This window comes from Etheostoma spectabile, chromosome 19 (genome assembly GCF_008692095.1).
Source record: "Etheostoma spectabile isolate EspeVRDwgs_2016 chromosome 19, UIUC_Espe_1.0, whole genome shotgun sequence".
Classification (NCBI taxonomy): Eukaryota; Metazoa; Chordata; class Actinopteri; order Perciformes; family Percidae; genus Etheostoma; species Etheostoma spectabile.
Window position 1 is genome coordinate 5502532 of NC_045751.1, and position 14344 is coordinate 5516875.

At 43.2% G+C, this 14344-nt stretch overlaps 1 protein-coding gene across 4 annotated transcripts in view; it reads right to left on the minus strand.

Moving 5' to 3' along the window:
* Positions 1-4235: 4235 nt before the first annotated feature.
* nlgn2a (neuroligin 2a) overlaps positions 4236-14344 on the minus strand; it is a 190610-nt gene continuing 180501 nt past the window's right edge. For 2 of the 4 annotated variants that reach the window (XM_032499209.1, XM_032499213.1), the window contains 4 exons: positions 12308-12573; positions 11081-11234; positions 9771-10137; positions 4236-9239 (listed from right to left, as the gene is read on the minus strand). In XM_032499209.1, coding sequence (XP_032355100.1) covers positions 8405-9239; positions 9771-10137; positions 11081-11234; positions 12308-12573 — 1622 coding nt within the window. In that variant the 3' untranslated portion in view covers positions 4236-8404. The remainder of the gene's footprint in view (positions 9240-9770; positions 10138-11080; positions 11235-12307; positions 12574-14344) is intronic. The other 2 variants (XM_032499210.1, XM_032499212.1) reach the window with 1 other exon arrangement.

Here is a 14344-nt window from a genome sequence, read left to right on the forward strand (position 1 = left end):
TGTGTTTCAAACAAAGCAATGTCTCCACGAAGATTGCTACAGCAACTGGCTCACTGAACATCATGTTTTTGTTCCCACATGGAGGTACCAAGTAATTCTGCCAGGCCATTGGATATTTTCCTTGGGCTGTCGCCACACTCCATATCATGGTGAACAAGGTATCGTGGTACTGCTGGGAATTGCTCAGAAGCTTATTGAGGATCTCTGACTTGGAACGGAATTCGCCCAGTCTCACAAAGAGATCATTGGAAGTTCAGAGAGAACAATTCTTTGTTCAAGGAAGCCCTTGGTTTCTAAAAGGGACTGAGGTCTGTACTTTTAACAATGTCTCTCATGGCCCAAAGCATGAGTGTGCACTGCTTTGTGTCACAATTGGGAAGCAATAGAGGCACAGAAAACTGACACATGGACATTTTTAAGGACATTTCCTGCTGTACAAATCCGTCCGAACATAGAAAGAGAGCAGTGTATCATGTCAAGAGGGTTTAGCGTGTCACTTGAATTTGTACTGTTGAATAGATTATCAAGATCTAACTGCAGGCCATCACAGTTTGACTGACATGCAGATGTACGTTTCACATTCCTAGCTTCACATTGCCATCATCAGTTTCTTCAGAAAATACCATGGAAGATCTGAGTTACGTTAGCAGGTTCATCAGTAATGCTCTTCTCATCAATCTGAAGTATTGTGCTCAGGGATAGCTTCTTTGTGTAGTGCTGCTCCAACCCCAGATCCTCCAATAGGCCTTCTAGTTGTGTTTCTGTAGACATGAAAACAATGGGTATCAAATTATCATTGGTTATTTTAATATTCTTCACCACCAGTACTCGCAGTCCTATACATGATTATGCCTTTTATTAATTTTGTTTTATAAAAAAAGCTGCTGGTAGACACAAGATTGTGTAAAGCCAATTAACAACTGTCTGATTCGGGGGGGGGGAATTTGATTGGCATAGGTGCTGCAACAACTGTCCCAAAATCAATAATTACAGTGAGCTGAAGTCATTCTTTTTCCAGCAAATCGCACTAGGACGGTAAAAAAAGAAACACAAAAATCAATCTTGTTAGCTTTCAAGTCAATGCATTTGGTCGACAGCAGGTGGATCAAACAACCAGCACCCATTGAGGAGCTACTGACAGCTAGGGCGTGGTTTATGTGTGTGACAGCCCCGACCGATCATTCAATACACATACAGTATGTGGACATGATGATGAATGGTTCATCCAATCACCTGCCAGGTATTTTTTGAAATTGCCTGCCTTTTCTAAACAGTTTCCAATGACAAATTCTCAGATTGTTCTTGGTTAACAAAACCGTCTGACACGTGTCAGGTTAATGTGAGAGGCAATATTCCCAGACTCTCAGGTTTAATTTTGTCCAAATCCCTAAAACGATAGATCTAACATGACGGTGGTCACAGGCAGGGCAAAAATCCGACAACTCCCTAAAAATGCATGGCTACAATAGCTATCAGGGTCTACCATAATCAATGATCATATTTGTATTGCACCCTGAGTATTAATGTATCAATGATATGTGACAAAGAAGCAAAGAGGGAAATTTGTGTTTAGAATCAGGATTTTATTTTGAAGGCGAAGAAACAAGGCCGTTGCGTGAGTGGCTACAGGCCGCAGCGGACCTTATTGGGAATTTCCGCCTCTCCAGTATGTAGCAGGACTTTGTAACATGAACAATCACAATAAAGGCCCTAAACCAAACACTACACAACCAGACATGTCCCAGCAGGAACATGACCGAAGAGAGAGAGTGGGAGGGAGAGCAGAGAAGAAGCAGGATCGCTTGTGGCCGCCGCAAAGAATAGCAATCGGGGCATAGACTGGTTAACATTTACAGCTATGGTCTGGGGTGACAGTCTGGCGCATGATGGGGCACTCAAGCCAGTTCCCCAAAAGGTACACCCTAAGGAACTTAATGACTTTAGGACTGTTGCCCTCCTCACACTTAATGAGACCCTTGAATGGTGTTGCTCACACATCCTAAGACCCCAGTTCGCTATGCGCTGACCCCTTGAAGTTTACTTACCAGAAGAGTGGGAGTGGAGGATGCCTTTCTATATCTACTTTGCAGGGTACTTGGACAAGGAGGCATTGCTGGGAGAAGCATGTTCTTTGATTTCTACAGTGCTTTCAACACCATTCAGCCCCTCCTGCTGAGAGACAACTACTGCAGATGAGAGTGGACCCAGTCTGGTGACCTGGATCACAGATTACCTTACTGAACGGCCCCAGTTTGTTGATTGGAGGACCTCACATCTGAGGTTGTGGGTCAGCAGCCCCTTGAGTCATGCCATATGCAGAAGTTCACTGACATAACCTCATTGTGGGGTTGTATCAAGGATGGCCGGAGGGGGAGTATAGACAGGTGTGGAGGACTTTTGGTGATGGTGTAGGACCATCCAGCTGCAGCTGAACACCACCCAAACAAAAGAAAAAGTTGGTGGACTTCAGAGGCCTGCCCCCATTGCTGCCTTGCACCATTGACAGGGTGAATGTGGATAGTGCCAGTGCATATAAGTACCTATGTTACATTGACATAAACTGACTGGTCTGCCAATACTGATGCATTTACAAGAAGGGCAGAGCAGGCTCTATTTCTTTGGAGGCTAGGATCTGCAGTGAACTCCTTCTTATGTTCTACCAGTCTGTCATAGCCAGTGTCCTCTTCTATGTGTGGTATGTTGGGGGGCGGACTAGGAAAAGAATGCCGGACAACTGGACAGGCTGGGGAGTAAAGCTGGCCTCCGTGGTGGGCATGGAGCTGGAGTCACTGACATCAGTTGCAGATAAGAGGACCCTGAGCAGACTGTCTTTATAATGGACAGTGACTGTCACCCCCTGCACACCACTTTCTAAGCAGAAGAGCATTTCAGTAGAGGCTCCTGTCTCTGTCTTGCAAAACAAACAGACTGCGTAGGTAATTGTCCTAGGGAATTAAGCTCTTCAATGCTACACAGAGGGGAGAGGGTGTTGAAAGATCGCTCTGCCACTCCCCCTCGTACCACACTGCCCTGTTGTACCATGCTTACTGGGTGCCCTTTATACATCAAGTAAATACTGGCTGGATTGATCTTCCTTGTTTTATATGATACAGAAGAGAATCACAAATCAAAACATTGTATATTAGATATTGACAGTACAAAAAGATATTTACCACAGGATGCTACAGGAATACAAGAGAAAATTATTAAAAAATAGTGCTGACCTTTACCTGAGATAGAATTTAATGTACTCAATAAAAATTATCCGCATTTTTTCGGTTTATGTTGATGAAGATATATTTTTTAAACAATTTAATTTGATTGTCAATGTAAATGTTAGGGGCACAAAGGGTTAGAAAAATACTAAATGTTCAGTTTGATTTTGTCTGACATACGATTTTCTTATTGTCAATGGAATATAGATGTGCAGAGTAAGTCAAATGTTACACATGCATTGAGTGTTTTTTGTCACTGTGAAATATATAACTTTTTTTTTATTCAAACACCATTCAGTCTTTATGTGGTATTGTCCTAATTGGATTGCTTACTTAAATGCAAAATCTTTTTTTTGTTGTTTTGGTAAAGTATGTGATACAAAATATTTTCATTTGAAATGTATTGAAAGATCATTCTGTCTAAATGTCAACATAATATGTAATTCTCTTAAATCAAAGTCTGTAATGTCTTAGTACTATTTCAGATAGGTTGCAAACATTTACATTTGAAGTTACCTCTTTTACTCTGAATTTAAAATGTTTTTTTGTTTCTGCAATTACATGCCATTTTTTCCTTTTTTTTTAAATCAATTAAAAGATAATTCTGTCCAAGTGTTCAAAGTATCTGATACTAAATATTTACATTTTCAATGTCACATGTTTTTTTCTCATCTAATTGAGCATGTGTAATGTTCTTGCCTTTTTGCATTTCAACATTTAAACCAGTGTGTTTTTGATTGTGTAGTAGTGTAGTATCTGATGCCACATATTTGAAAAAAATCAATAGATTAAAAGATCATTCATCCTGTATGTGGTATTGTCAACATGTTTACACAACAAAAGTTAGTTTTTAGAAAATTAAGTAGATGATTTTGTTTTTTAACTCACTTTTTAAGCCTCTTTGTTTTCGTAAGGTATCTTCTTTACAAGGAATTAAAACATATCATTCATTCTTTATGTGGTATTGTATATTTACTTACTTGTGTTAACCAAATCAATAAAGAGACAAAATCGTCCGACTGGCTATGAATGTCTTTAATGTTTCCCAGATCAGAATCACAGCATACAGTGTATAATAACTTCTAAAGTAAACAGAAATATCATCACCTCATGTATTTATATAGTTTTACTATACTTTTTTTTTTTTAATAATCAGCGTTTTTTTTAACTCCATTATTTAACATTTTTCTTCATCTCAAGTCTTGGGTTTCTGAATTCAACAAAGAATGTTAAACAAGACAACAGGTGCAACTTAACAATGGAGACCAAGCCGGAGATTTATGGGCGTGACTGGGGTGGTAACCATGTGCTTACATGCACCACGGCCCCGACACAGAATCAAATAACCTCAGTGATATGAGGTCATTTTTGCTTGGCTGAGCGCAGTTTCTGGGCATATTAAACTGTGTGGACCACAGGGCTTCAGCAAGTCACTTTATAACCCAGACGAGGCAGAGTGTGTGTCCACGTACATCCAGTACGCACGCTCAGACTCTGAAAGTGCACTGGACCTCTTCAGATTGACTTAACATTTCATCCATCTCTAAACTGTTTAGAAAGTCGTTCCTGCTACATCACATCGCTGTCAGGTCAATACGGCCTCCATACCCACAATGCAACACAGTGCGTGTGGAAAGAAAAGCGCAGACCACCGTTGTAATCTCCTTACTCTACGAGGCATCTTATGGTATGAAAGCCCTCAGGTCTGTCCCACGTGTGTGATTTAGTGGCTACATGTAAACACTGCTAGGCTACATGTGAAGTGAGCTGAAGCTGAATCGACTGCACCTTGCGTTTAGAAGTCCTCACAATGAGTCACAGGCCAGTTCCCTACACCGCCATGACATTAGATGGCCAAAGCTGGCTTTTCCCAGCTCTGAGGTTTCCATAAAACGTTACATGGATCACGCAGCACTTATTCTTCAGAAATGCTGTTAGATCATAAGATGTATTCCAAAATAAAAAACAATGCGCAATGAAACAAAAGACTTAAATTATACTTTTCAAATTTTAAAATGTAAGATTCATTAGAAACATGGCATACGCTAACGACAGGCCCTGTGTTGTGTAAGGGTTGCAGTGGAGATGGAATTCTGCTACAGCGAGTGTCCTGGTTAGGAGTGGTGATGCTACCGGATGCCCACTATAGTGGGCAACATGAGACAACATTCACAGTCATTTTCTAATGGCATGAAAAGTGATCCGTGGCAAACACTTTGTACCCCCCAGTGTTTCTCAAACCTCAAATTGTTGGCCTTTTGTTGCAAATTGCATCTGTTGTCTTTTTTTTTTGTCACAAAATAGGCATTTCATTCATTCACTCGGAAAGAAAAATGAAAAGAAAAAACAAACAAGAAACTTAATATTTACAAATATTTTGTCTGTTTGATTCTTACACTTAAAAATGTACAGTTTTGATCCTCTTCCAGATGTTGTGTGTCTGTCTCTGTCCTTGCCACCTGGTTTGGTATTTTTTCTTCTCACATCCAGCAGTGTCCTCAGAGCGGACACACCGCAGTCAATCTGTCACAATGGCGCCCTCCAGTGTTAGCTTATAAAATAGACAGGGAAACAGAGCAGACCAAACTAAATACCTTGTTTCTGTTTTCACCTCCAATGGTGTCATTGTAGCTGTGTTGTGGTGAGGTTTACCTCACAGCCCCTCACCGCCTCCTTATTCACAGGAGTGAGTACAAAAGGGTTCTGGTCATGATAACTTCATCCTCTTTTGTTCCGGATTCCTTCATTTAAGGCTGCAAGCCTTTTTCCAATCTCCTCCCAAAGTCTCCTTCACTATAGCGCGCACCTTTTGCTTTCGCTGTCCATCATCTGTTCCACAGCATTTATCCACCTGTAGCACCCCCCCCCAAGTCAGTTGTTTTGTGTTTTACATTGTGCACATTTCCCTTTTCAGTGGGGCTTAGAAAATCTCTGACAGGAGCAGCCAGGTACATCTGTCCCTCTCCAGCCCGTCCCCCCACCACCCCGTTAGGCAGTTATAAAATACAAAACAAACAAACAAACAAACTAGGCTAAAGCTAAAGCACAAGCAAAGACAGCACCGGTGACTAACTTCTCCCATAGTGGATGTAGGCTTCCATGTGTTCCTGTTCAGTTCACATTCTGTATCAACCAGAGTATTACCCATGATCCATGTTTGAGATCCGTAGCAGAGAATTGAAAGGGGGAGGTCTGCACATTCTCACCCGAAAGAAAAAAGCAGAATCAGAAAACAGCAGTTGTTAACTGTGTTGCATTTTACCCTGTTTAGGAGATCCGAGTCCCCCTTTTTTTAATTTTCTTTTTAAATCTTGCAGCTCTGCGTCGCAGGCCGCGGAGGCCTGCCACTTACCCTCGGTGTGCTTAGAGTTTCGTTTACAACTGACGTGCTCACAAAAAAAGTCACTAGATTCTTGAACTAACCCCTTTGAATGTGAGGATAATAGCAGAGCCGAACTGAGGTCAGATATTGTGTAGAACGCAGCTGACACAGTGTAGTCAGGTGTTTTGGAGTTCTGTGGTTCACAGCGGGGAGTTGATCATGTGTGATCGCCGCAATATGGACGTCAGTTTGGAATACAAAGCTAATGTACTGACAGAGGGAGCAAGTGATGTTGATACAGAGGAGGGTGTTTGGGTACGCAGCAGAAGGGAGCTCATTTTGGAGTCAAAGTTGTTTTTTTGTTTTTTACCATGGGAGTGATCCAACCTGTCTGCCTCTCTATCTCTTTGCTAATTAGGGCCCACACACACACACACACACACACACACACACACACACACACACACACACACACACACACACACACACACACACACACACACACACACACACACACACACACACACACAGAAATTGCATGTGCTGGAAATAGGGGTGCAGACAGGACAAGGAAGGTATACATAAAAGAGCAAAGGCTCCCCGTCTCTGCTTTGTTTCTCACTCTTAATGAAATACAAAAATAATTCTGTACAGGCAAGCTACAACAACAGATGTGGTACCTTACGTACCCTAAAAAAAAGCATCATCTCCATACAGATGGGAAGAAAAAGTAGCTACTGTAGGATGATGGGCTCACTGTGGTTGGGAGAAAAACTTCTGATTAGCATCATGTTCTGCAGAAGAGAATGAAGTATGGTCACAGTTGTTGCAATGACCCCTGGGTTGGGTTTCTACAGGATTTTCTGTGACGTTCTTGTTCTGCGAGAGATAAAACAAAATATCCAGAGTGGACCGATATGATTTGATTAGATTTGGGAAACGTGCATTGACAAATACAGTGTCCTTTCCCCCTCTTTAAAAATAATTCATGCATAGATCCCCGCTGAGAAAACGCATTAATATACTTTCTCCTTTGTACACATTTATATATAACTATGTATATCATTTCTCTATATCTATATTTTCAGCAAAATAATCTTTCCACAAAAAACAACTATTAAACAAATGCTTGAAAAACAGAAACAGAAGATGAAAAAAAAACTAAACACAATCAAGGGCCAGTTTGGCACTTTGTCATGAGAACACACAGCATCTGTTAATTGACAGTAAATAGGAATACTCTTGATTTTTCTTTAGTTTTTTTTCTCCCTCAATGAGAAAGCAAACACAGTAGTACATACTTGGCACCAAGAATGCTGGTAGAATGAAAGTATCAGATATCAATGTTTTCATAGCTATTTGATTAGTGTATGTATGCTATGCAACCTCCTAGAGCTCATTAGTTGTTAGTCCTTTAGAGCAAAGGAGCGCTAGGGAGAGGGAGTTAATCACGTGTTGAATGAGAGAAACAACGCAAGAGTAAGACACAGACGTAGAAAGGAGAACGGCATTTGCACATAACACCAGGGAGAGAAAAAAAGACAAAGCCAAAGTAAATTTAAAAAAGGGAAAACTGCAAGGGGGCGAAAAGCATCTGTCCTTTTGACAAATGTCAGGGAGCTTGAGTCTGGAAAACGCAGACCTTTGAAAACAGTATCTTTGAAAGATCTAAATCCCCCCCACCCCCAAACTGATCATCTGTTCAGTCGCTTCTCCACAAGCCACCGGTGGAGCTGTTAAGTTCGACAGCACATGACGGCGTTGTTTTTTGGAGAAACAAGCGAGTAAGAGAACAAAACAGAGGCCCCCATCCAGAGGCCTCCGTTCTAGATTCAGTCTTCCTGCTCCCTAGGCCAGTCACTCCCTACTATACCCTGGTGGTGGAGTGGGGATGGGGCAGCGTGTTGTTGTGACCGGTTGAGGGGAAGGTGTTGAAGGCGTGAAGAGGCTGCATGCTGGTGATGGTACTCGGGATCATGGTGATGGTGTTGGGTGTCATCAGTGGCACGTCGTCGGGCGCACGGCGCAGCGCCAGCGTGTAGTCTGGCGGGCAGGCGGGCCGCAGGATGTCGTGGGGCCGAAGCGGCTCCATGTCGTGGTGAGCGTCGTGCTCCGAGTGCTTCATCTGCAGGGACATGATCTCCTCCTCCTGGCTGTGGGCCAGGTCGTTGGCGGGCCCGCCGCGCTGCGGAGACAGCCGGTGGCGGCGCATCTCGTGCCGCTTGTCACGCTTGTAATAAAGGGCGGCAAAGGCCAAGATGTTGAGGAAGAGGAGCGACGCGCCCACAGCGACCGTCACACTCAGCTCGGTGGAGTAGTCCCGGGTGTCCCCGGGGAAAAGGTCCTGGTGAGGACGCTCCGAACCCTCAGACTCAGGATCAGAGGGGAAGGTGGGGTAAGGGTGACGGGTGGTGCGGGGGCCCGGTGTCCTGGGCCAGGGTCTGTGGGTGCCTGGGCCAGGGCCTGGCGGCGAGCGGGTAGTAGTGGGGAACAGGTCCTCATGTAGACTATGGAGGTGGGGGACTAATTCCAGCCAGAAGGCCACCTTGTTGGCCCTGTAGTTGTCTCTAACGCGTGGCTTCAAGCCAATGTGGAGGTACTGCTTGTCCTTGGAGTTGAACTTGGTCCAGATGACCTCTTCAAAGCGGTTGGGCTTGGTGTGAATGAACTTGGTGTCCTGAGGGACCGGCAGGTTAGGGTCCCTGGTGGAGGACACAGGGGACATTTCAGTTAGGGTTTAATCAATCCGGTTCAAAGATTTATTCATCATACATCATGAGAAGAAAGAGTTATGACTAGAGAAGTCATAAAAAAAACATAAAAGGCCTTTTATGTTTTGTAACCAACGTTGAGTGCCTGGATAGGGTGTTTTTATTTCTCCTCTGCATGTACTTTACTCCCTTCCATTAGCACCAGTGGTTAAAAGGATACCCGAAGCGTTCCTGCCACTTATTTCTATATTGTGTTAACATCCAAACACTGAATTCACCCTTGTGTTCTAAGTTACAGCAAAGAGATACAGGACACTAAACAACTTTACCGACATCTGGTACGTAAGATCAGGCCCTAATCATACCCCCATTACTTTAATTAAACAGGAAGAAAAACCTTTGGAAAGACACTTCAACTACGCTACTGAAATACGCTAGCTAGTTTATCCTGCAGTCACGCCACAGAGCAAAAAGAGAATTTCAAATATTTCAATATGAAATAAAATCATCAGCAAGGCTTACCCAGTCTTGGCAAAGTTGGTCCAGTAAGTCATGACCACGGCACTCAACATCACGTCATTCTTGGAGAAGTTGCACGGGAACAGATCGGTAGCGCCGATCATGGGCACGCCAAACACGTACGGTATCTCGTCTCCGTGGGCGGCGTCGGCCCATTCCGGCCGCGTCTCGGTCTGACAGTGGTGGTAGAAAGTGTAAAAGTAAACCGGGGACTGAAACTCGGCATGGAGTTTGGCGGTGGCCACTGCTGGTGCCACCCACTGGTGGTCTGTAAACAGAGCTAAGAGGGTCTTCCTCCGCATGTCGCCATTGTCCCTGTCTGCCCAGTCTGTGTACATAAATTTAATGGTCTCCCTCAGGATGTCTTTGCCTGGAGGATAAGACGTGGGAGGGGAGAAAAGGGACAGGGTAAAAGGGGAAAAAGAGAAAATTGTGATAAGTTAAGAGGAGAGTAAAAAAGATGAGTGATCAAGAGACCTGAAACAAAGAGTGGAAGAATATAAAAGCACACACTGCTAAAATAACAGAAAAAATGAAAGTGAAAATGTGTTTGTTTGTATGTGTGAAAGACAGATAGTTGAGAGAGAAACGGAAAAGGACAGACTGAGCAACACAAAGGGCAAAAGAGAGAATGACTGATAGGCACTTGAGAGGACGCGTGACTGCATTATCCAAATGTGTCTGTATTTTGACTGTGTCCCGCTGTGAGGGATGTGCAGGCTGATCTGTTAGGAACAACAGCAACGTGATTGGGAGCTGGCTGCCTGGGGGATGATGAGAGGCAGCATTTGGAGCTTAAAGGCCAAGACACAGACCTACCGTGGTGAAAGATAATCTCGATGATAGGCAGTCTCTTTAGTATGCCTGTCGTGGTTGATACACTTTGACGGGGCTCACATTTTATCTTTGTCTTTGTCCAAGAAATATTTTTTAAGATTTCTGCTGGGAGCTGTAGTTTTGGACAAGTTGCTGTTGATGTATTTTTTTTGTAGAAAAGATTTGATAATGTGACAACAAATGAAGTACATCTCATTCTGTAGTGTGTAATGCCCCATCTAGCTCAGGTATCAGGGGACATATTTAACCTGTTATATTGTATTATATTGTAGGTAGTCAACATATTGTTATAATGCTGTATGAACTTTTATAACTTTTTATCCTTTAATCAGTCTTGTTTGTGTTGACCCTAAGGAGATTTCATCTAATGGGACATTGACTTAGTATAAACAACGACACTGCAATGTTTTGTCATCTGAGAGGTGGTAGATGGCATAAATAAAAGAAGAAAGAAGCATAATGTTGGCAATCCTCACCTTCAGGGTAGCCATAGAGGTTGTCCACAAAGTTGGAGATGGTGTAGTCGAATGCTGCGGCTGAGATGCCGTCGTTGTCCTCGCTGTCGTCCACAAACTTCAGCCCCTCTCCTTGGTTCACTCCTATAAGGATGTCATAGTTGAGGAACTCCCCCTGGTGGTGCAATAAGGAAGAACATGTTGAGTGCGGAAACTGTATTCAAAAGGACAGACAGGGTTTTCAGTCTCTGTACATGTCATGCATCTAAAATCACTACAGCCTACAGCCCACTGCAGCATGATAACATGTGACAATACTGTCATATGTTATCATCAAATACATTAGTTTTGCTCCATCATAAGATCTTGTAGAGTTCTCCACTAATGTACATTAAATACTTTTAGGACGTGGCTAATTTTCCTCCACAAAATCAGCCAAAAGCCTTTTGATGTTCACCTCTAATTATTTTTCACAGAGGGGATTTTAAATAGAGGGATAGGGAGAGTCTGGTAGCCTAGTAACAAAGTAGCTGGAAAAGTAGTTCTTTTTTACTTACTTCACCTCCTTTTTCTAATCTTCTTCCTTTTAATTGAGAGCTTAAAACATACGGACCGATAAGTGAAAGCAATATTGAGACAGCGAAAGTTTTTCCAGTAAGGAAAAAGTTAGTCATGTGCTTGTACAATGTGACAGGACTTGTGGCTGCACTGTGTTATAGTTAAAACCTGGAGGTCACAAGGTGAAATATGAAATGAGGAAAAAAAAAAAGGAAATTAGCCAGATATAAAATTAAGTTTATTATTTCAGATCTTTCTTCTGTTACAGTTCTGTTGAAATACTATATGGTTACCTCTTTGGGCCACTTAAAAGTATTCCAATGAAGCTGAGAAGGAAAAAAGTCTTTTACTTCCCAGCCATGCACCCTGTGACAAAGGGTTTGCAATTACACAATGCTTTGTATGAATAATAATAAAAAAAAAAAAAAAGGTTGTGAGCCATGAGTCTAGAATATACCACCGAGGCAACGTGCTGCAGTTTTTTAGGACGTAAGTTCACACCAGCTGGGTAATGTCACCACCAGACTCCAAGTCTGTGGAAAGGTCACACTCACACCTACTGCAACAACTTCTTCATGTTCTCTGTGTCAGGTGTGTCATCACAGCTCAACTCAATCTACTCCTACAATGAAAAACAGAAGAAGAAAAAAGACCACGGGCCATGTGTGCAGTGCCACCTTTGATGCTCACCTGCTGCATGAGGATCTCCGGATCGTCGGGCACTACATCTCCGTCCACCACGGGGCCAAAGGCGATGTGGTAGCGCGCCGGCTGGATGTCCTGGTCCACCAGCTCCCGGAAGTTCTTGCGCCTCAGGCAGTCGACCAGGTCGGCCGTCTCCGTGTAGGTGCAGCCCACCTTCCGGGCCAAGATCTTGGTGTACTTAAGGGGCTGGTAGTTGACAGACCAGCTGGAGATGGCAGTTCCACTCTGGGCTATGGCCCTGTGGAACAGACCTAAGGACACAGATGGAAACAGGGCCTTTATTTTACGGTATGAGGGGGTCAATTTCACGTGTAAAAAACAGTGTAAAATGTTAGGTGATCTCTCTCTAAACATCATGTGCATTTCCCCCCAACTTTCTTTTTCTTGCATTTTTGCAGGCAGGATGGAGCTCTGGAAAGTTGTCTATAGTTCAGTTTTTGGGTAGGATAGGATTTGAGAGGGACCAATTAATGTGGAAATCACATATCGCTTTCTCTTTTTCCATTTTTAGAATTTCCCTTTAAAAAAAAAATTACCACTTTTGACTTTTTTCATCTCATCATTCTCACTGGAGCAAAGTTGGCAGACACAAGATGGGACTACAGACCCAAAGCATCTCAGATAAAGCATAATATGGTGCTATAGCTCAGACAAAAAGAAGAAAGAAGTAGGAAGCAGAACTGGGAATATACTCATCTGAGAAGTCAAGAGAACTATTTTTCTCTTCCTTATGCTGGTTGTTTCTTCTCTCAGACTCTCTCTCTCTCCCTGTCTTCCTCTTTGTCTCTCTCTCTGTCTCCTTAGTTCTGCCTGTCCTGTGCCGTTTGAACCACTCCAGTGGCTCGTTAAGAGGCCGCCTGCCTCACTCGTTTCCTCTAGCGCTCCCTTTTTCTTTCTCCTTCTCTCTCCTGGGCTGAAGATTGGTCAGTTAATTATTAAGCAGAACTCCCTTTCCCTGGGAAATCAATTATAGTAACAAGTAGCTAGGAAACAGCTATACCTACATATCTGCACTGAGAAAGAAAGAAAGGGGAGAGACTAAGAGAGCGGTGAAAGGTAGGTATTATTTCATTTGTCTATATAAAAAGTTTCTTTGTTACTCCCTAAAACCCTGTTCAGTACTTTCCTACCTTTTGCAACTTTCCTTATTTTCATACGCCATGTTAGAGTATATTCTGTCCTCTATCTCCTCCCTCAACAAAGCTATTACCTCTCCTCCTCTTTCCTTAAACACAGGATCCCATGGATAATGTCTTCCCCTCTACATTCCCTACCCTTCATCATATCAGTATCACTTACAACCCCCCCCCCTCCATACTGTCTAGTGCTTCCATCCTGCCATCCATCCTGTGCGTATCTGCTGTCACACTTGATTTGTGACGGTGTGTTGTTGACATGATTGGTGTCCCTTAAGGGTGGGGATGACAGACTCCTTACCTGGCATCCCTGGCGGGGGAAGGAGGAGGAGGAGGGTGGGGGAGGGGGAGCATGACAGACAGGCGGTCGTCAAAAGGGCTGATGTTACACCGTTAGATGCTGATGAAGACGAGGAGGATGATGCCGATGGGGGTGATGACAAAGCGAAGGCATGAGAATGGACTGGTGGCAGTGTGAGGGGGTTGGTAGTCAGCGACAGGAGACAAGGGGTTAATACAGGCTTTCCCCATTCGTTACGGTCCCTCTGCTGCTAAACTGGGGGCTCCCCTGAAACATTAATGATTAAACTACAATGACTGCCAATAGTTTGTTGCCATGTAAAAACAAGCAAGCAAGCATTGGTGGATTCAAATGTCAGTGATGCAAATAACATGTAACTGGGGACATATCTTGAAAAACTCACTTTTGCTGTGCTTGTGCACATACATTTGGGTATTTGGGGTGCCTAACAACCCAAAAACTGTGAAATAAGAAAGCCCAAAAATCAGCTTTTTTTTGTTGGCTATCAAAGTTCAGAAAACATTGTATTCAACAAGCCATTCTCATTTGGTTTCCCTTCCTATGTCACATGCAGGCTCACATACC